This window comes from Dendropsophus ebraccatus, chromosome 6, assembly GCF_027789765.1.
Source record: "Dendropsophus ebraccatus isolate aDenEbr1 chromosome 6, aDenEbr1.pat, whole genome shotgun sequence".
Taxonomy (NCBI): domain Eukaryota; kingdom Metazoa; phylum Chordata; class Amphibia; order Anura; family Hylidae; genus Dendropsophus; species Dendropsophus ebraccatus.
Window position 1 is genome coordinate 43,501,978 of NC_091459.1, and position 23,181 is coordinate 43,525,158.

General features: G+C 43.3%; 1 protein-coding gene across 1 annotated transcript in view; it reads right to left on the reverse strand.

Annotated features, from left to right (window-relative positions):
- Nucleotides 1–3,412: 3,412 nt before the first annotated feature.
- The window catches only part of RNF217 (ring finger protein 217), a 66,806-nt gene continuing 47,037 nt past the window's right edge, over nt 3,413–23,181 (reverse strand). Inside the window, exons 4-6 of the mRNA XM_069974893.1 lie at nt 19,497–19,698; nt 13,446–13,517; nt 3,413–12,147 (exon numbers count right to left, since the gene is read on the reverse strand). Coding sequence (XP_069830994.1) covers nt 12,074–12,147; nt 13,446–13,517; nt 19,497–19,698 — 348 coding nt within the window. The 3' untranslated portion in view covers nt 3,413–12,073. The remainder of the gene's footprint in view (nt 12,148–13,445; nt 13,518–19,496; nt 19,699–23,181) is intronic.

Consider the following 23,181-nt stretch of genomic DNA (forward strand, 5'->3'; position numbering starts at 1 on the left):
GTCCCTGTACTGTACAGCTGAGTGCAGCGTATTAGTCCCTGTACTGTACGGCTGAATGCAGCGTATTAGTCCCTGTACTGTACAGCTGAGTGCAGCGTATTAGTCCCTGTACTGTACGGCTGAGTGCAGCGTATTAGTCCCTGTACTGTACGGCTGAGTGCAGCGTATTAGTCCCTGTACTGTACGGCTGAGTGCAGCGTATTAGTCCCTGTACTGTACGGCTGAGTGCAGCGTATTAGTCCCTGTACTGTACAGCTGAGTGCAGCGTATTAGTCCCTGTACTGTACGGCTGAATGCAGCGTATTAGTCCCTGTACTGTACGGCTGAGTGCAGTGTATTAGTCCCTGTACTGTACGGCTGAGTGCAGTGTATTAGTCCCTGTACTGTACGGCTGAGTGCAGTGTATTAGTCCCTGTACTGTACGGCTGAGTGCAGTGTATTAGTCCCTGTACTGTACAGCTGAGTGCAGTGTATTAGTCCCTGTACTGTACGGCTGAGTGCAGTGTATTAGTCCCTGTACTGTACAGCTGAATGCAATGTATTACCCCCTGTACTGTACGGCTGAGTGCAGTGTATTAGTCCCTGTACTGTACGGCTGAGTGCAGTGTATTAGTCCCTGTACTGTACGGCTGAGTGCAGTGTATTAGTCCCTGTACTGTACAGCTGAGTGCAGTGTATTAGTCCCTGTACTGTACAGCTGAATGCAGTGTATTCGTCCTTGTACTGTGCAGCTGAATGAAGTGTATTACCTGTACTGTACAGCTGAGTGCAGTGTAATACACTTCATTCAGCTGCACAGTACAAGGACGAATACACTGCATTCAGCTGTACAGTACAGGGACTAATACACTGCATTCAGCTGTACAGTACAGGTGTTAGTACACTGCATTCATTTGTACAGTACAGGTAATATACTGCATTCAGCTGCACAGTACAGGGACTAATACACTGCATTCAGCTGTACAGTACAGGTAATACACTGCATTCAGCTGTACAGGGACTAATACACTGCACTCAGCTGTACAGTACAGGGACTAATACACTGCACTCAGCTGTACAGTACAAGGACTAATACACTGCACTCAGCTGTACAGTACAAGGACTAATACACTGCATTCAGCTGTACAGTACAAGGACTAATACACTGCACTCAGCTGTACAGTACAGGGACTAATACACTGCACTCAGCTGTACAGTACAAGGACGAATACACTGCACTCAGCTGTACAGTACAGGTAATACACTGCATTCATTTGTACAGTACAGGTAATATACTGCATTCAGCTGCACAGTACAGGGACTAATACACTGCATTCAGCTGTACAGTACAGGGACTAATACACTGCACTCAGCTGTACAGTACAGGGACTAATACACTGCACTCAGCTGTACAGTACAGGGACAAATACACTGCATTCAGCTGTACAGTACAGGGACTAATACATTGCATTCAGCTGTACAATACAGGGACTAATACACTGCACTGAGCTTTACAGTACAGGGACTAATACACTGTACTCAGCTGTACAATACAGGGACTAATACACTGCATTCAGCTGTACAGTACAAGGACTAATACACTGCACTCAGCTGTACAGTACAGGGACTAATACACTGCACTCAGCTGTACAGTACAGGGACAAATACACTGCATTCAGCTGTACAGTACAGGGACTAATACATTGCATTCAGCTGTACAATACAGGGACTAATACACTGCACTGAGCTTTACAGTACAGGGACTAATACACTGTACTCAGCTGTACAATACAGGGACTAATACACTGCATTCAGCTGTACAGTACAAGGACTAATACACTGCATTCAGCTGTACAGTACAGGGACTAATACACTGCGAGGAGTTGTGGCTCAGCATTTGTGCCACATGCAGGCACACCTCACCTCTACTTCCTCCTCCCTCTCCTTTATGAATAATCAATCATGCCCAGCGTCCTGCAAACTCACACTGTTTGTCAGTATCTGCCAACAGAGGACTGATCTGCAATCAGACACAGTTGAATCTCCTAGCCTAGCTATGTTGAACCTGTGGTCTAGGGGCAAATCACTTGCCTAGACTCTAATATAAGATTTTTTACCAGGTTCGATCCCACTGATGGAAATTAAATAGTTATTTATTTATTTATTTTTTTCTCATCACTGTATTAAAATTAAAAAAAATAAATAAAAAAAAAAAGACAGAATTCAGACCTGATTGGGAATTCTTTGCCTTTTAAAAAATTATACAATAATGAGAAGAAAAAAAAAAAAAAAAAAACAACTTTCCATCAGGGAAATTAAACCAAAGAAAATAACTGTTGCTGGTCTCTACAGAGGTGATCTACCCCTACACCACAGCTCCAACACAGGGTAAGTTTTTCAACTATATCTGATTGCAGATCAGTCCTCTGTTGGCTGATACTGACTGACAGCGTGAGCGAGCAGGAGGCTGGGCAGCAATGATATTTCACGAAGAAGGGGTAAGGAGAAATGAGTAGTGAGGTGTGCCTGAGCGCGGCACAAACACTGAGCCACAACTCCTCTTTGACTCTTTATTACAGAAGGGGATGCAACATTGAGCATAATCCTCTCCATAAATTACCAAAAGGCAACATGCTCACATGCCAGCTACAGCATACTGTCAGCACTTCAGGTAGGGCCTGGGAGCTGACAGATTCCTTTTAAAGCATACATGGCGTGAAATGTTTATAAAGAAATCAATAGGGGTAGCGATCGCAAGCAGTTTTGCAATATACTCCATATTTTTTCTGTTTAAACCAACATTATACATATGGCCAAAATGTGGTCCATGATCCCTCTTAGCCAATTTTTGGTCTTTGCTCTGTTAAAAAACAAAAAAACAAAAAAAAAAAAAACACAGGAAGTCCCAGCCCTTTGCTCACTTACACAAGGCAAAACATCTGTTCATCATGCAGGTTTTATATTAACTGAGGGCAATTATCTTAGGCTAATTATATTATTAACTCTGCAGCTGACCAGGTGACAATGTTCTTTGTTATGTAACAATTCAGCCAGTAAAATGTTGCTGCGTGGTTACAGAAGTTTTGGTGCTGTGTGACGGAAGAGCTGACCATACAATGCAAGCACCCCCAAGATTCTCTGCTACTGAATGGACGTGCAGCAGCTGTACACATGCCCATTGAAGGTAGACACCCAGTGGCCATATGTATAATGTTAATATAAACTTAAAGAAAAAGAAAAAAAGGAATATATTGCAAAACTACATGTGATCACCCCATGAACCCGTTTGTTTATTTATTTTAAAAAGTTTCACAACAGTACCTCTTTAAGTGTATAGAAAACTTGATTATATTGATTTCAGTTGTTACATTATATCAAAATATGTAATAAAAAAAAAACCACCCAAACCTTATACAACGAACAAGACAACATAGGGAGTATAAAAAAATCTTTATTTCTGAAACATTACCCAGCCCATCTGTTTATTCCAATGACAAGTAACTTATCTGTATGATGTGACAAGATGGCATGGTAGTAGTCACCTACCGCCAGGGCTGTGGAGTCGGAGTTAGTTTTGGCTGGAGAAATTTTTTTTAATTTCATAAGAATTTTATAAAATGTTCCTCATCAATATATTTTATGTTCTATTAATCTAAGGCCCTATTTATTAAAACCAGAAAAACACTTTCTCACATACACTTAGAAAGGGTGAAGCATTTACTCCAAAAATCAGTAATAAAGCACTGGCCCTAATAGATTAGGATGGTTGGGGAGAAGTTGGTGGTTACTATTTGGCAGTATGTTTCTGAGCTGGAAGAGTCCATTGTGTGTGAGGGGGAGATCTTTAATGTTATATGAAGATATCCTGTTGTCCGCTATATGGTGTTTGCTCTCTGGGAGAAGATTGTGTGATTTTCTTGAGTGTGCTATGGCTGCAGCAGGCTGTGTGTGTGTTTGAGAGAAAGAGAGGCTGAAATTAAAAGATGTATTCTGGGCAACAGTGAAAAGCCCAAGGGGGACAGGGGGTGAGTGGTGGAATCATAATAAAGCAGACCTATTTACCCATCCCTGTGGCCCCCTGCAGTTCGGCATCAGGGCCGCTGGGCTCCTGATCCTGTGATGTCACGGTCCCACTGAAAAAGGCCCACTCAGCCAATAAGTGAGTGAGGCGGGACACAGCTGCAGTCCTTGACTGGCTGTGCAGGCATTTTTTGTGGGGTCGCTTTGATTCAGGAGCATGAAGACTGACAGCTGATAGATAAATCTCTGACCTCTATATTACAGGTATCTGGCATTGTTAGCAGGTTTTCTTTGTGTATGGTGAATATTTAGTTAGAAACATAGAAGATTGTCAGCAGGAAAAGACCACCTTCTCCATCTAGTCTAGTTTTGAGTTGTTCAGGACATGGTGGCTGAAGACTGGCTGCATCTACTGCACACACAGGAGAATCTGCTTTATATCTTTGCCTTATTCTCTCAGAAGTCGCCCCAGGATCATGTAGGAAATTAGGAAGAAGCTGCTGAGCCAGATCTAAATTTACACTAGTGTGATAAATAACTCCCCTGGTGTCTTATTGGCATTTATGAAGGAACTGGAGTCGGGAGTCAGAGTTGGTCCCTGATAAAATTCAGAAGTCGAGCTGCGGGTTACCAACTCCACAGCCCTGCCTTCTGCAAACCTGTTTCATCAAACTGCTATATCAAACAGAAAGGCTGGAACGTTCTGGGCACTGTCATACATAACTAATAGGAAAACAATTGATTCAGAAAATAAGGCACTAAAGTATAGTATTTAAACACGTATGCAACCGTTGTGTAAATGCATATACTAGCAGTATATACACACATCCATATTCTGACACAGCACCGAATGGAAGCCTATGGAACCAATGTTTATCGTCACCTAGAAGCCATGTTTAAGTTATGTGCAATTAAAACTTATTTCTTAAAGTGCAGCTTGTACATTATCATTAAATAAGTTACATTAGAACGATGGTGTGTGTAATGCCGAACATAAATATTATTAAATTACAGTACAAGAGACAAAGTCACCCATTTACCCCCGTAATGCTAAATTACAGAAAAAAAGGCAATTAAAAACATATAGGTTATAAAGAAACCAAAAGAACCAAATTATAAACTATGCAAACATCTTAACTTTTCGTCCTCAGAGCTAACATAACGTTACCAAAAAACTTCTGAAAAGTCCTATAAAATAAAAGAATAAATGGGCATTAACTGTATCATCAGAACTCACTAAGATTGTATGGCGCATACAACAAACACAAAAAGAGTAAAAAAAAAAAAATCAAATAAAAATACACACTAATCACCAAAGGAGACGCATCCAAACGACTGAGGTCATCTATAATATAGATTATACTTAGGAATGGAATAAAAATTTAGAGGGGGAATAAAAGTAAAACGCATAAATTGGCCACAAAGACGCAGTCATACTGGTTGTTACTTGATAGAACAAAGCAAATGTAACGTTGACAGCCACAACCTGCTGTGTACCCCAGGACAGAAACATTTCATTACGTCTTCAAATTAAACCAAGATGGTTGCAACTCAAACATGATGTGCTGAAAAATGTTGTCTATATAACCAATGCCTCACCTGATGTTACTATGGATCTTAAATATACTGGTGTCCCTGCTGTGTGAACACAGCCTAAAAGTGATCTTAAGAAAAAATAAATAAAAAAAATATCATCATCACTAAGGGCTGACACCTTAATTTTTCAAACCTCTAGTGATTTTCTAGATGGATAAAGGAGAGTCTGTCCTCATTCCTGACACTGTTTTATTGTACTCCCCATGAAATAATTCTAGAACTTCTCTATTTAAAGGGGTACTCCGGCAAAAAAAAAACTTTTAAAGCAACTGGTGTCAGGAAGTTATATAGATTTGTATTTTACTATTTTCTAATACTTATCAGCTGCTGTAGGTCTTGCAGGAAGTGGTATTTTCTTTCCAGTCTGACAGAGTGCTCCCTGATGCATGTTCTGGACAGTTACTGTCATAGACAGAGGTGGCAGCAGAGAGCACTGTGTCAGACTTAACAAATAAACTACTTCCTGCAGGACATAAAGCAGCTGATAAGTACTGGAAGAGTTTTTTTTGCCAGAGTTCCCCTTTAAATATCTAGTAGTAGCAGAGGAACTGTACAGTATACAGCTTTCAAAATCATTTTAATCACTGGGTGTTACTACCTACCTTGACAATAGGCTAGTTCCATATATAATCTGACTTTGTCAGAGGTGAATAGACAGCGTTTAAAACGGTTATCCAGGCTCTGAAATACCATGTCTGATTTCTTCCAGAACCAACATCTTTCCTGTCCTCAGTTGGGGTGGAGTTGTAGGACTATAGGCCAATATGTTAGGGTGCAAAGGTTATGTAAGCAATATTAAAAGGGAGACTATCAGCAGGTTAGAAGTACAGTATCTAACCTGCTGATATGTCCCTATTGTGTACGGGGCGCTGAGGATAAAGGCAAGCTACTTCCTTTCATCATCAATGCCGTTTTCGTGCCATTAGCAGTTGTCTCCTTATGCTAATTAGGCATTTGGTGCACTGGAGGCGGGGCTACCACCCCAGTGCACCAAGCCGTCCTGGCCAGCCCCCCCTTTAAATGAATATCAGCAGGGCGGGCATCAAAATTACATCCCCTGCACTAGATATGACTACATTAGGAAATAAGTATGAAAACTGCTGGGAAACCGATTACCCTATAGTATCCTCCTGTAACAGTTCATCTAATGACAATGGATAAATGTAATGCAATTTACTCTTAGAGTAGGTCGGAAACTTCTAAACCAGAGGTACATATTATTAATGTGGCCAAATCAAATGTGAATGTCACACAAACTCATATATCAAGTTAAGGAGAATCTGCTGACTGGATACACAGAAGGTTATTGTTTTGTGTACGTCTATTAGTAGAAAATACGGTCAATCAATTTCCCAATGGGAAAAAAAAAATTCCAATGACCTTGAATGTGAAAGCTATCAGTGCAATACACATCACTGTACTGAGTAAGTTACTTGCACGTACACGTCCCGCTACATGTGAAAGCTAGAACACAATCTCATTGGAGAGCTAGGAAAGGATGTAAATAAGAAATAAGGCAATGACAAAATCATCCTCCAAAACATATATACATTCTGGCCCCAATTGCACAGACATTTAAGAAACATAGAAACATTTCAGTACAGTCCATAGAGGACAGCATTTATGGCTTCTGACTAGGACTGGGACTCTGGACAGGGCACTAACAGAGCCTGATCACCCTAAAAGGCAAAAAAACATAAAGCAATATCACATTTACCACCTCTATTTGGCAAAGTAATTTTCAAAATGGCATCGACAACACAGTAGTCTTCAAAAATGTGCTACCACTTTCAAGGTTAATGAGAGTTACATCAATTCTTAGACGCTATTCAGTAGAAGGGGAACTGGAATGGAAAGAACTTTTCCATTACCGATTTGGAAGTTAGGATCCGTACAGCATTAGGAAACGTACATGTCTCGTGTGACAAGTCCTCTTACAGCAACAAATATGCCCCTGCCTTAGTTACACTGGTAAAAGGCATATCCACTCAATGTGTATTTAAAAGTAAATAGGACCAAGGGGGTTGAATCAAAATGGCATGTAGGCATATGTCCCAGAAAAGCCTAGGGCAATCTAACCTGCTATGTCCCTATGGGACAAGGAGCACTGAGGATGAAGGAAAGTTTCTTGTACCTTGATCCTCAGCATCATTTTCAGGAAATTAGAACTGTAATTGAAATGGTAATGAGGCGATTTGGTGCTCTGGAGGTTGGACTACCACCCTCCGTGCACCCATCCACCTTGGCCGGCCCACCCTTACTAAAATTAGTTCTGCCCCCAGCGCACCAAACTACCTCATTAACATATCAATTACATTTCAAATCTCACAAAAACAATGACAAAGATCAAGGTAAGAATCCTACCTTCATCCTCAGAGCCGCGTGCACTATAAGGACATTTCGGCAGGTTGACCTGTTGATACTTTCCCTTTAACATAACTTCTTACTTTTGTCAGCCATTAAAAGGCATCCCATCTGCAAGACTACTTTTAGGTCTCCCAGCAATACTGTGGAATATGGAGCGAATCGCCCATCTAAACAAAGTGAAACGCTTTGTTTGATCATCAATCGGCTCTTCAGCCACCTGCCTTTTAACTCTGCTCCGCTCCCTGCTGCTCCTTCCTGGGAAAAGCTGTATCCAGTCCTCGGAAACTTCTCCCAGTTTCCCCGGACTGGATCCTGCTTTTCCCGACATCTGGGGTGGAGCGGCAGGGAGTGGAACAGAGTTGAAAGGCAGACGGCTGAAACATTGGTCTTTGATGATTTCCAAAGCTAAAGGCATCCTGTTTAGTAGATGAAAATAATTTACAATGGCCAGACAGGTTAAAGCTGACAGGAAAGAGACATTACTTGACATGACCATATGTTACAACAGATGCATTTAACATGGCAACTTAAAGTGAAGGAACTGCATCACATTACATGACTGATTCCACTCCGGACAGTTCAGATAGGGAAACTGGCAATACAGTGGGCACACGCTTGCACAACTAAAGAAACTTTATCCAATAAACAAACCAAGACACAAAGAATCTGAACCTTAAAGGATTTTAAATGGGCTCTATAGCCTACACAGTCAATAGATCTAGGGATTAAACAACTGACAGCCTACCCATAGAATAGCCGATAACCAGCTACCCCTCTGATCAGCTGTTCAGCACCCACACTAAAGTGAGAACGGGGTCAGCAGCAGTTGGCTTTGTTTCCTGAGTAGTGGAAACTACTGTGTAGAGCGGGCGACCCAACAGCTGATCTGTGGATAGGCTATCAATTGTTTAATCCCAGGTAACCCCTTTAATCCGACACACTTAGGTGGAATGGAAGATTTGTACAATAAATAGGTAGCAACTGTGTGATGCCATCATGTCACCATCCACTAAAACCCTTTCTAGTAACTTTTAATATAAGAATTAAGTTGTTCCCATGGCAAAGGGCTGGTGCTACCCAGTAACAGCAGGTGTACCTAATAAAGTGGCCGCTGAGCGTATACTGACATGATATAGAGTGCCCCCACAAATTGTCATTTTAGACTTTTATAACTAAATCTCTCAGTCATGCCTACTTCCCCATAGCATGTTCTGTTGGCATCATTACTAACCTCACAGTAGTGGCACCAGAACAGTTTAGACAACAGTTGGCTAAAAATCGCAGGAAATACAGCAGGACGAGTATTTTTTTCCCCACATTGTAACATTGATCTTTGAATGTTAATATTGTAAGAGTTGTACACCGCGTAGCTGGAAGCATTTATTGGCAAAACAAAAACACTGCAGTTCTTTTTGGCATTTTTGTTCTTGGCAACTTCAGAGGGTCAACTCTAAAACTTTATGGATCCAACAGAAATCTAGATGTAATCAAGCTTCCTTTCTCTTTTTTTTTTGTGGCACTGGTATATAAGCAGTATAAAAAAGCAGCTGTAGATATATACTAGAGAAGTGCAGCTAGCACAATTTCTTCTCTATAACCAAACTGATTGGGGGGTTATTCTAGGTTTTTTGGTCTGACTACCTGACTATATCCCCCAGCTGCTCCCCTATCACTAGCTGAGTGAGACTCTGCATCATCCTCACCCCCTATCCTCAGGATTAGGCCATCAACATTAGATTGGCAGGGGTCCAACTCAACACCCGCACGAATCACCCGCAGCTGTTTGACATAAGCTGCAGGCCAGTTTGTATTTGCAAAGGCTGCAATCTTTATAAGAGCAATGCCAGCTATTTTACAGCATTGCCCCATTTTAGTGAACAGGCCAAACACTGAAATACCTTGCATGACTGTTGCAGAGAGTTAGGGGGCATTCACATGTACCGTAAATACGAACAATGTGCTGTGAAACAGAACGCGGAGCTCCCAGCATCACGATTCATTATGATGCCAGGACATCTGAATCAGTTTAAATCTTTATGCTACTGTACTGACACAGCCACAGCAGTGCCAAGAGTTCAGTGATTGCCGTCTGTAGCACATCTTCCATGCATGGACTGTAAGCATGGAACGCGTGAATTCCATTTAGTACAATGCAGCCTGAGACTGATGTAAACAATGAACAGGCTGTAGTAATCGCATGAGTGCTATGGCCACTTCAAACAGATCGGTATTATATAGGTCAAGTTTTTACTGCTGTTACAGCCACCAATCTAATACGGATAGGCCAACAGTTTTTTGTGGTTAAAATGCCTTAAAGAGCCTTTTACATGGGCCGATCATCACCCAGGAGCGTTGCAAGAAACGCTACTTTGGCAGATATTCGGCCAATGAAAAAGTGACAGTGATCAGCCGAGGAAATGCAAAATGCCCAATCCTTGGCTGATCATCTGTTTAAAGCAAACGTAAAAATTTATCAGGAAAGGGAAACAGCAGGGATATACATATATCTGTGCTCTTAGTTTCCATATCACACAGCCATACATACTTACCGCTGCTGTGATCTGGCATCCTATTCCCCGGCTCTCCGGTCCAGCCGCTGTGTCTTCAGGACCCGCCTTCTCCGACTGTCAATCAATTTGGAGGAAGCAGGCCAAAGGACAGCGGCTGGACAGGAGAGCCGGTGGAACAGGATCCGTCACATCAGCAGCGGTAAGTATGTACTGCTGTGTGATCTGGAAACTGAAAGCACGGATATATGTATATCCATGCGATCAGTTCCTATGGCTGCACAAACGACACATGGATTGTTTGTGCGGCCCGGTTGCTAGATTTCTCATGCCGTGTAAAGGCATAGCAAATGATTTAGCTGATTAGCGCTTGTTTGCGGCCCCTTTAGCCAAGAAATCTACTCATCCAAAAGGACCCTTAGGCTCAAACTTGAAAGCAATGACTGAGGCAGTCATTTGATAAGCTGTAAAGGTATTATAAAGCCTTGAGCCAAAGCCACAAGAATAATACCTTTAGCCCGTAGACTGCCAATCATAACAAGATGTTGGCTCTATATAGCAAAAGGGGCACAAAGGGTCGAAGTTGTGCACTGAAACAACACAATGTACATATTTTACATTTGAAACCCTAAAAGGAGGCTAAATGAGTGATCTTATTTGTTGCTGAAGAGGAACAGTACTGGACATTGCTTCTATTAGTGGCCTTATTTTCATACTAGAGATTGCAACCATGATCTGGAAGCCAGAATACATGCCATTTTGTGCCAGAGCATTGCTGGATAGATGATAACTCGCAACTGACATCTTTTATACTAGTGTTATATCAAACCGTTCCTGGGCTGTGAGTCATCAGCATAAGAAAGGAAGAAATAGAATTTTCCTTTGACTCAGAGAATACACAGCACTTGTGTATTCCCTCCGGAGGTGTCAAAGGAAAAGAAATGTTGCCTTTACAGGAGCTAGACAGCGTATCTAAAAGAAGATACACAAGGAATGGGGAAAAGGCAGTGTCTGAAGCCTGCGATATAATAAATGCTAATCCATAAACAATTGCAGGCTTGTAATGCCAAGATTGTAGAAATCTCACTTGCCACGTCTTACTTATAACACATGCTGTCTGTAAGTTGTCATTAGCGCGACCTTGGTTACAGACTTTGCTCTATACCAGACTTGGTAAAACTTTCCAATATTTAAGGTGTCTTTCAGTTCTGTGACAAAGGCTTTAGAAATAGACACAGGCTGCTCAAGCCTTCAAGTTCAGATCAGGTTACTTTGATTGTCTAACAAAAAAAAAAAAAAAGAATAAAATGAAATCTAGTCTACAACTCTATGAAGGGAATGGCAATTCAAATACATGTTCCAAAATAAAAATATGAATATCACAAATAAAAAAAGCAGCAATTCTGGGCTTATCCAGCTGGGAGTGCACCGTCATCAGGTGGCATTACTGTCTGCCTTTGGGGGCTGTTTTAAGTGGAATATTGAAGTAAAGGTAGTCTACTGTCCACGTTCCAAGATCAGGTGACATGAGGGTAATGTTCTCCGGCACACAGCATTGCTTGGCCCCCACAGGACTTTTTCAAGCTTCAGGAAGACCTCCACTATTACCATGGCATACCAGTCCGTGTTCTTTTCCGCTGCTTTTTACAAAGGCAATAGATAGGCAGTCCAAATAACCCTAAGGTAAAAAGAGAAAACAGAGCACTGTTACGTTATCTAAAAGAGAGGACAGGTATCCAGACAGATCTGTAATGGAAACTATTAGATACCCTAATATATGTAAGCTAGTGGTGACCATCACACCAAAGAGGTTTCACAACTCCTCATGGGAGGAAAATCATACAATGTGATTTTCTGGAAATAATTTCTGTCTCTCACAGTTGAAGTAAATCTACGATAAAAATGACACACCTCTCTCTATTCCTTGTAGATGGGATAACAAAATCAGTGGTGTGTCAAATACTTATTTTCTTCACCGTACATACAAGGCCAGCTCATAACTTCCTTCATGAACTACGCACGGCTGGCATCAAAAGTAGGTCATAATAATGTGACTTGACATGCATATGCAAGTAGATATGTTTGCTTGTGTGTTTTCCCAACCAGGACTTTCTTGAATGTCACTTAATGATGTCACCAGGTTGTTAAACAATAAATACATAAAAAGGCATTGAAAAGGATTTATATATTAAACATGGATTTAGGTCTATCCTCCATCTGTATGAGCTTGTATACAGTCTGTAGGAGGATGCACAACAGGTGGCCCAGATTATGTCTGAAGGGAGCAGACGGCTACATGTGCTCAGCTGCCAGCGGGCAAAGCCAAAAAACAGCAGCATGCCACTTGTAGACAGAAAATATTTTTCCAGTGAACCTATAATCAATGGATGTGTAATAATGTAGGGTTCCATTTGTTTTTATCAGACAATAGTCAGATTTTGCCTCGGTTTAGTATCTCTGTCTGTGTGATGTGGACGGTGCCTGAAAAGGTTACCTCTGGGTAGATCAATTCATCTAAAAAAATCCTTAAAAACAGAACCCAATAAATTATGCCCAGGATGATGAATACACCACGCACTCCTGCCAATCAGCTGTTCAGCACCTGCACTACCCTAAGAATGGGGCCGGAAGCAGTTGGCTCGTACTCTGTGTAGTGGTGGTGACGGTTATATAAACAAACACAAAAGTGAAAAAAATTATGTCAGCTGCTCGTTGTCTTCAAAAAGTTAAAAAAATCGCCAATCACGTTAGCAGCAATCTACTGCCGTCGCCCCGTGGAATAGGAGTGGTGGCAGCAGACCGCCGATATCTTCTATGGGCTGCCCAGAAGGCCCCCCGGCTCTTACCCGCTCGCTGCTGGCATCTGTAATAGCGCTGGCAGTGAAAGGGAAAGATTCCTCCACAGTGCCTAACCCACTAGATAACCGTTCCCAACTGCACAAGTAGACCAAAACCATTATTGTGAATTTCTCTTACCTATTACAACTGCAATAGCTCCTAATGCCAGGCCAATGACGATAAGCAAGGGTGCAATAAGTAGCTTCCCCGCTGAAAAAGAAAAGAAGCCATCATTTTATCTAAATATGAAACAAACAACAATAGGCAGACATATATGTAACAATTAGATCTGTATGTGTGACTGTATAAATCCTTATTCCTCACAGAAGTGGTGCAAATTTCGTGCATTAATAAAACCCTTACACCTCTATATAATACATCACACACGTGGATTCTGCATGGGTGGTATGTTCTATACAAAACATTTGGGGAGTCTTCAAATCCTTGCCAAAAAAAAAATAAAAAAAATTCAGGTTTCCCCAATCATTCTGCACCTAATACCCCAATAGCAACAAAAACAAAATGTTTTAAAAAGTTACTAGTTGAATTGAATAGGAAAAACTCAAATTTTGACGGAAGTATCCAAACCCTTTTCTTTGGTGTGATGTCACAAGGTTTGCACACCTGGATTTGGGTATTTTCTGCGATTTTTTCAAGCCCTATAAGGTTGGATGGGACCCTCAGTGGACAGCAATTTTCCGATCTCTGCTTATTGGGGTTCTTAGGACTTTGGCTGGGCCACTCAAGGACATGTAGAGTTGCCCCTAAGCCACTCCTGTGATGTCTTAACTGTTCTTGGAGTCATTGGGGAGGATTTATCAAAGCGTGTAAAATTTTGACTGATGCAAACTGCCCACAGCAACCAATCCCAGCTCAGCTTCGAGTTCTTGGTGAAAGGAGCTGTGATTGGTTGCTATGGCCAGTTTGCACCAGTCTAAATTTTACATCCTTTGATAAATCTCCTCCATTGTCTTGTTGGAAGATGAACCTTCTGCCCAGTGTGAGGTCTAGAACACTCTGGATCGGGTTTTTATTAAGAATATCTATATATTTTACTCCATCTAGCTTCCTCTTAACCCTGACAAGTCACCCTGTACAGCCATTAAAAGACACCTCCACAGGGGTGTGCCACCACCATGCTTCACTGTAGGGATGGTATTGGGCAGGTGATGAGCAGTGCCTGGTTTCCACCAGACATGACACTTAGGACCAAGGCCAAAACGTCAATCTTTGTTTCATTCATTAGAAATAATCTACTTCTTTTGCAAGGAAGGTTTTCACAGGTCTTTTACTGAGGAGAGGCTTCTTTCTGGTCACTGTGCCATAAAGCGCAGATTGGTGGAGGCTGCAATGACAGAAGTTTAACCCATATGCACACAGGATCTTTGTAGCCAACCCAGAGCGATATATCATAATATAATAGCACGTGTCTGTGTGTGTGTGTATATATATATATATATATATATATATATATATATATATATATATATATATATATATATATATACACACACGTGTGTGTTATCAGTGGTACCTTGGTTTAAGAGTAACTTGGATTGAGAGCGATAAACAAATCGCAAACGAGATTGTTTATCGTTAGCCTGAAATCGTTCATTATATTACACAGAACGATGGTCGTTATTACGATCGTTATTGCGATCGTCTATTCCTTCTGATCTCAGGAAAACAATGAGCAATGTGCTATTACACTGAACGATTAGGGAAAAAAATGCGGAACTTGAGCGAACGAATGTGGAATTACAGCGAATGATTAACGATAATTTTAGCTTCAGATCTAAATCAATGATCAACGATATACAAACGATTTTTCGATCGTTGCATGCAATTACACAGAACGATTATCGTTTAAATTTGAACGATAAAACGATTTTTCGCATGATAATCGTCCCGTGTAATAGGGCCCTTACACTCAGCTATACACACTGCTGTATAGAAAAGTTTCTGCTCTGTGATTCTCACTTCCTGATTGGTCCATGCTGAACACACCCCCTTCCCCATTGGTGCAGTCGTGTGACCACACAGACCTTGGAAGGTGAGGGAGACTTCCTGGGTCAGAGTACAGTGCTGTAGACCAGTGCTTCTCAAACTTTTTCAGTTCGGGCCTCACCAACCAAACAACAGTGTTGCTCGGGCCTCACCATTGGTGGACGCTGAAGCCAGAAGTGAAAGATTATCAGGGTCAGGGAGAAAAGGGCAGTGATGCGAGGGCAGGGATGTGAGAGCAGAGGGCAGGGATGTGGGGGGAGGGAGCAGAGGGCAGGGATGTGGGGGCAGGGATGTGAGGGGAGGGAGCAGAGATGTGGGGGGAGGGAGCAGAGGGCAGGGATGTGAGGGCAGAGAGCAGAGATGTGGGGGGAGGGAGCAGAGGGCAGGGATGTGAGGGCAGAGAGCAGAGATGTGGGGGGAGGGAGCAGAGGGCAGAGATGTGGGGGCAAAGGGCAGGGATGTGGGGGCAGATAGAGAGCTGGGAGCAGGATTGTGGGGTTAGACAGCAGGGGGCAGGAATGTTGGGGCAGACAGCAGGTATGCAGGGGCAGGATTGTGGGGGCAGACAGCAGGTATGCAGGGGCAGGATTGTGGGGGCAGACAGCAGGTATGCAGGGGCAGGATTGTGGGGGCAGACAGCAGGGGCAGGATTGTTGGGGCAGACAGCAGGTATGCAGGGGCAGGATTGTGGGGGCAGACAGCAAAGATGTGGGGGCAGACAGCAGGAAGCAGTGGGATGGGATCAGACAGCTGGGGGCAGTGGGATGGGATCAGACAGCTGGGGGCAGGAATATTGGGGGCAGACAGCAGGTATGTGGGGGCATGATTGTGGGGTTACACAGCAGGAATGAGAGCAAACAGGGTGCAAGGATGAGGGAAATGTGTGTTCACTGTGTCTGCACATATCCCCTGCCCTTACTTACCGCCCGACCCGTGGACACAGGAAGCTTGAGGCTTCTCTGAGCTGAGGGGAGGGGGGATTTGTTAAAGGGGTATTCCAGGGAAAATCAATAATTTAGCAAAGGAAAGGGTTAACCAAAGTTAACCCTTTCCTAATTTACTTACCTGTTGTTTATTGCCCCCCCCAAGGAGATCTCCGGTCCGGTCACGTGATCTTGCAGCTTGTGGCTCGGATCCTCTTCTCCTTCCGGTCCGGTGACTTCACCAACCGGCCGGCGTCGCTCTCCGTCTCATTAGCAGCAGAGCACTGAACCCATCTCTGCACTGGTCTCAAGCACCTGTACTCAGCTGACAGGTGCTGTGTGAGTGAGGACTCTGGGGACTCGGTTGGCATCGCTAACACGGGGGGCGGGGGGGGGGGTGTTTCTGCGGAGTGATGATGGATGCTAGACCCCGCATTTACCTGCTGTAGTGCAGTGCCGGCCCATGTAACTGGTGACCGGCACTGAGCCCGACGACCCCTGATAATTTACTGCAGCCTCAGGGGACCCCCACTCTGAAGCGTGCGGGGATGCAGAGCACTGAACCCTGATTGGCTACACGCTACCAAGCCAGTCAGGGTTCAGTGCTCTGCTGCTAATGTGACGGAGAGCGACGCCCGCCGGGTGTTGACGTCACCGGACCGGAAGAAGAAGAGGATCCGAGCCACAAGCTGCAAGATCACGTGACCGGACCGGAGATCTCCTTGGGGGGGGCAATAAACAACAGGTAAGTATATTAGGAAAGGGTTAACCTTGGTTAACCCTTTCCTTTGCTAAATTATTGATTTTCCCTGGAATACCCCTTTAAGGGAGCTCATTTACGATTGAACAGACAGCCTGAACCTTGGTCACACAGTGCCTGCTAGCAGCTTACTTGCAGGCGCCTCTAGTTCAGTCCGAGCCTGCATGTGTATCCTACTGCTGATAGGAGCTGTGTATGAGGCGGCGCCCCCAACGGTTACCATCAGTCTGCTTGTCACATTTCATAGCCTGTCAGCAGAGTGGCAGTGGGTTACATGCAGGCACCTCTAGCTCTGTCCGACCCTGCAAGTGTATCCTACTGCTGATAGGAGCTGTGTATGAGGCCCCCGCTCACCACAAGTAGCAGACATTTACAGTCCTCCCTCCATGTCTTCTGGCAAAAGCCCATGCAAGTGCTGGAGGAGGAGCTATCCACTGCAAAAGGGGCCGGCGATGCACTGGATCCCTGCGCCAAAACCAAGCTGGCGTAGGAATCCCAAATCTTTTAAAAAAGTTCTGTTTGTACACGACCACTTCACGTACTCACGCTCTCCATAATACGTTGTCGGACTTTGAAAAGTTTTGTGTGGCACCTTCCTGTCCCCCACATGCCATCTCTCTCTCTTATCAACTGTTGCTCTCCTCTAGACTGGACCATCTGCCCTCCTTCTGCTCGGCATGGGAGACAGAGTTGGGAAAAACTTTTACGCCTCAACAATGGTCAAAGGCTTTTTATCTATCTCACAAAGCTACTATGGCATGTAAGACACAGGAGACCAGTTATAAGATTTTGTCCCGTTGGTATCGGGTTCCAGCTGCCCTTCATTGCTGGTACCCCTTGGTCCCTGACATTTGTTGGCATTGTGGGGGCGTGGGAGGCACCATGACACACATTTGGTGGGGATGCCCCAAATTGCGGTCATTTTGGCCCACGGTCTTGCGTCTCATTAAGGAAATTACCGGCATCACTATCCCTAATACCCCTGAAGCGACACTGCTTTTCATGTTCCCCACAGCCCAGTCGCGCTTCAAAAAATCTCTGGCACGCCATCTGCTCCAAGCTGCCAAGTCAGTCCTCCCTCGGAAATGGAAATCCGTCGACCCTCCAACTATTGACAAATGGTTTGCGGAAATAGCCCAGACACATCACATGGAGGACCTCATTGCTGTTACCCCGGCAGCAGTGAAGAGGTACACGGCCACTTGGGGCCAATGGCTCCTATTCCAGGATTCTGATTCTTATAGAACCGTCACGGCCTGAAACAGTCCTTCTGTCCCTAGTTGCCCGAAGGGTGCCCCCCCTCTTTTGCCGCCAGGGACAGCCTCTCTTTTATGATCCTCTTGTTGTCTTGTCCTCTCCTGTCCGGTGTGTTTTGTTTGTCGTCTTCTTGCTTCTGTCTCTCCTATCTCTGCAGTACAGCTTGCATATGATAGTACATTGTTTTTGTAATGACTTATGCTGAGATCGACCGGAATACTGATCCCGTTTTTTCTGGTCATGTTACGGATGTTGACATTCCTACTGTTCTTTGTTACAGTTCACGATTACGATTGCATTCTGTGCATTTACATCATTCCTTATATTTACCCCTTCCCCCCAGAGGGACTTGCCGTCCCGAGTTCCCATTTGTATTGTATACTCTCTTTTCTTGTCTTTGAAAATAAAAAACTTTAAATTTGAAGAAAAAAAAAAGTTCTGTTTGACCAGGCTAGGTTAACGCACCTCACCAACCTGTGGCCGGCGCCTCACACTTTGAGAAGCGCTGCTGTAGACCACGCTATGCAGCCCATGCCCCTCCTCCACTTGCGCTCCCACCAAGTACAGGGAGCTCTTAACCCCTTCTGGGCCGGGCTTTTCATTTTTGCGTTTTCGTTTTTTCCTCGTTTTTTGGCTTAAAAGGCCATAGCAGTTGCATTTTTATACCTACAGACACACAGGAGCCCTTTTTTTTGCATCACTAATTGTACTTTGCAATGACAGGCTGAATTTTTGCATAAAATATGCTGCGAAACTAGAAAAAAAATTATATGCGTGGTAAAATAGAAAAAAAAACGCATTTATTTTTCTTTGGGGGGGCTTCTTTTTAAGCCTTGTCTTGTTATATATGTTCCTCAAGTTCGTACAATTAAAACAATATGCAAATTGCATAACTTTTATTTGATTTGATGGCTTGTAAAAAATTCAAACCATTGTTAAAAAATATATGTTCCTTTAAATCGCTCCATTCTCATACTTTTTATTACAATTTTTCTGGATTTGATGTGACCAAAAATGCGCAATGCGCAGATCTCAAGCACTGTGTCAGACTAGAAAGAATACATCACTTCCTGCAAGACATACAGCAGCTGATAAGTGCTAGAAGACCTAAGATTTTTTAATAGATATAAATTTCAAATCTCTGAAACCAGTTGCTTCAAAAAATTTTCTTGGGTGAACTACCCCTTTAAGGAATATGCATTATGTTATGTAAATAAAATGCCTAGCAATTCATGCACTCACCACAAACAGAGCCTCGCACTAATCTCCTTACATGCGGTCGCTCGGGGAGGTAGCGGTATTTGCATCCAAATATACTGAGGTTTGACGTGTGATCACCAAAGAATCGCAGCTGACGGTATCTCTCCCCACAACGGTAGCAGAAATTAGTGTTACACTGAGAACAGGTCATGTGATCACATCCTTCTGTTCTCTGAATGTGGACCTGGAAGATAAAAAATGACAAGTTATATCAAACATCAGAGTCTAGCTCAAGTTCTGATGGGAGCGATCGAATGAGAATTTCTACTGATGGTTCCAAATTTATCTATGAGTACTGGCGAGGGCACAGGAGTACTGGCGAGGGCACAGGAACACTGGCACAGGGGTACTGGCAAAGGGCACAGGAACACTGGCACAGGAGCACTGGCAAAGGGAACAGGAACACTGGCACAGGAGCACTGGCAAAGGGAACAGGAGCAAAAGGTTAAAAAGCAGTGTTAACCTTATATATTTAAGTAGTGGAAATCCAACATGCCCTATCCTTGTTATCTCTTATAATATCCCTCACCCCTATATGATCTGGCAGGGAAGAGTGGGGCGACCTCCATACACATTAGATAGTCAGCCTGGCCGCTCCCGCCAATATTGGCAGGTTTGGATGACTATTTAATATGTGTATGTGGGCCTGTAAAGAGGAGCAGGTGGGGTCCTTCTATTCCATGCTTTAAACTGCAAAGTGCAATCCACTCTGTGTCCAGTTCTGGAGACCTCATCTAAAAAAGGACATTGATAAAATAAGACGGGCTACAAAAATGTAGCAAAAGAATGTAACAAAGTATGTTAAAGGACTAAATAAGGTTCAAGAGGGGAGTGTTTTTAGTAAAAAACTGAGCTCAAGAACAAGAGGACACAGTGAGAGATTAGTTGGGGGAAAGATCAGAAGCAATGTGAGAAAATATTATTTTACTGAAAGAGTAGTAGATACCTGGAACAAAATTCCAGCAGAGGTGGTTGGTAAATCTACAATAACAGAATTTAAACCTGCCTGGGATAAACATACATCTTTCCTAAGATAATAAGAAGGAAAATACTAAAAGGGCAGAAAAAGATGGACCAAGTGGTCTTTTTCTGCCGACAATCTATGTTTCAATACATTTTAGGATCATAAAAATAATAGTAACATGAAAATATGTACAACATTGTACAATGTTTCAGTCCTGAAGGATGTGGGAAAATGACTATAACGGAAGACTGGTAAAGCCATACCCACAGTTGATAAAGTGCATTATTTATATATATATATATATATATTATATAATTATATAATTATATTATATATATATATATAGCAAAAAGGCATAGATCTCAATGGAAATAGGTGATGCAGCGAGTACCTTGCAACACAATGTTTTGATGTCATACAGAATCCATGCACCGCTCGCACGCGCAGCATTAAAGAGCAGCCAGCTGAAGCCAGGTAGTATAGACAGGATATTTAATCATCTGTCACAAATCCTTGAATTGATGGTGGTCTCTAACGGCTCCACAGTACAGGGTATTCCATTATCCCCCTGATTATCCTACCCATTGCTGTAATCCTTCCACTAATCCAGATTACACTTGTGAAGGTGACAGGGAAAATTTACTGGCACAGTAACAAATGTTTCTACCAAAGTGAACATAACGCTGGCTTCACTGGTCCTAAGGTAGAGTAAGGGAGTCTGATACCCTCTCTAATAAGGACAGACTGTGATCCAGAAGGAATATACAAACAGGTATGTACACAGCTTATTGATGAAGAAACGGCACTAGGCTCTAAACCAGAGGAAGGCAGCCAGAGAGGGGCTCTGCACCGGGTATTTCTGGTGACCTGGAGCTCCTGTACAGTGACGTCCCCCCCCAGGCGGCTGGTGGGTCAGCTGCATAGGTAGACATGCCGGCCGACTGGTGAGCGAGAGCGGCTGCTCTCATTCTCCTCCTGCACAAGACTGCTGGACTGCTGCTATTGTGAAGGGGGATGCTCTATTAATATTTTGTGCTGCGTTGATTTTTTCCCCCTCTCTTAAGGGTTCACACGTAACTGATCCGCAGCGGATTTCACGCAACGAGCTGGCAGCTAAATCTGCTGCGAATCCCTTATCTGTCATTCTGAACAGGATCACATATTCGCAGCAAAATTTTCATTCTGCTGCGAGTATGTGAACGCCGGCCCCCTTAAACCGCCGCATACATTACCAGTCCATGCATCCTGACGTCCCGCTCAGCAAATCAGTGGCTGCGGTGGGGCAGCGCACTGATTGGCTGAGCGGGACGTCAGGATGCCAGGAGCCCCTGAAGCAAGCCGGAGTGTGGACTGGTAATGTATGTACTGGGCCACAGCGGGTTAGAAGGGGGTACTCCAGCGAAAAGCTTTTTCCGAGTAATTGAAACACATTACAAAATTATATAACTTTGTAATATGCTTCAATCACCTATCTGCCCCCCCTTTCCTATCTTTCCCCCCCCCCCTCAATCGCCCACCAGGAAGTGAAGTAAACTCATTCTTACCTAATGACTGTTGACCCCAGGCTGTTCTGTCGCAGCCATTTTGTGACAATGACATCATCAAGAGGGAGGCGGGTCTAAGCCCTGTTAGGCCAGCCTCCCTTTGTCAGATGATTCAGGTTGCTCAGCTCTGATTGGCTGAACAACATGTAAGCCATCTAACAGTTTTACAGAGTCAGTTAGACATCACAGGAGATAAAATGCATCATGGGAAAGCCCAAACCAGGAAGTAAAGAAAAAATGAAGCCACCAACTGGAGCTTCAGGGACCTGCAAAAAGCGGGAAATTCAAACAGAGACAGACTCCGAGGGATGGTAAATGTAAAAATTATGTTTATGATTGATTGATTGCTTTTTATCAGCGCCGGAGTACCCCTTTAAGGGAGCTACTGCTTACATACTCGCAGTCAGTATGTAATCCTATTTAGAATGGCAGTTAAGGGACTCACAGCAGATGTAGCTGCGAACACACGGCGTGAAATACACTGCGGATCAGTTACGTATAAACAAGCCCTAAAGGGGTACTGTGGCAAAAAAAAATTATTTTGAAATCAACTGGTGCCAGAAAGTTATATAGATTTGTAAATTACTTCTATGTGAAAATCACAATTCTTCCAGTATATATCACCTGCTGTATGTCCTGCAGGAAGTGGTCTATTCTTTCTAGAGGATGTATGTTTTGTATACAATTAGTATCAGATTCTATAATTCTGGATTACCAATGCTTCTAGGCTATTATACAAGGCTGGCGATGGTGATAGTAACAGATAAAGGGACTAGTCATCCCTGTATCTGTATTTATACCTATACTAATGCTGCTTGTAGTGCAAACACCACTTAAACCTAACTGGTCTCCTCTCAGGATTAAACACACACAATGTAGGTAAGGGACGAGTGATGGTCTGACCAGGTTGTTTTGCACCGGTTATAACAACCTTTTAATAAAACTGCGGAAACCAAGTGACTGTCATCTTCTGTTGATTCCACAAACAAAGAGCTCTCCTTCCCAACCTAGCATATGTATAACAGAGTATGTTCAGGTTGCACAGGAATAGTGAATGGGGGTGTCCCCGTTCCTGCCTCAGGGGATGTAAAACAGTAAACTTACTTGACTTTTCTCAACTCTGAGGCGTTGCTGAAACCAAAGCTTCAATCTCACATAG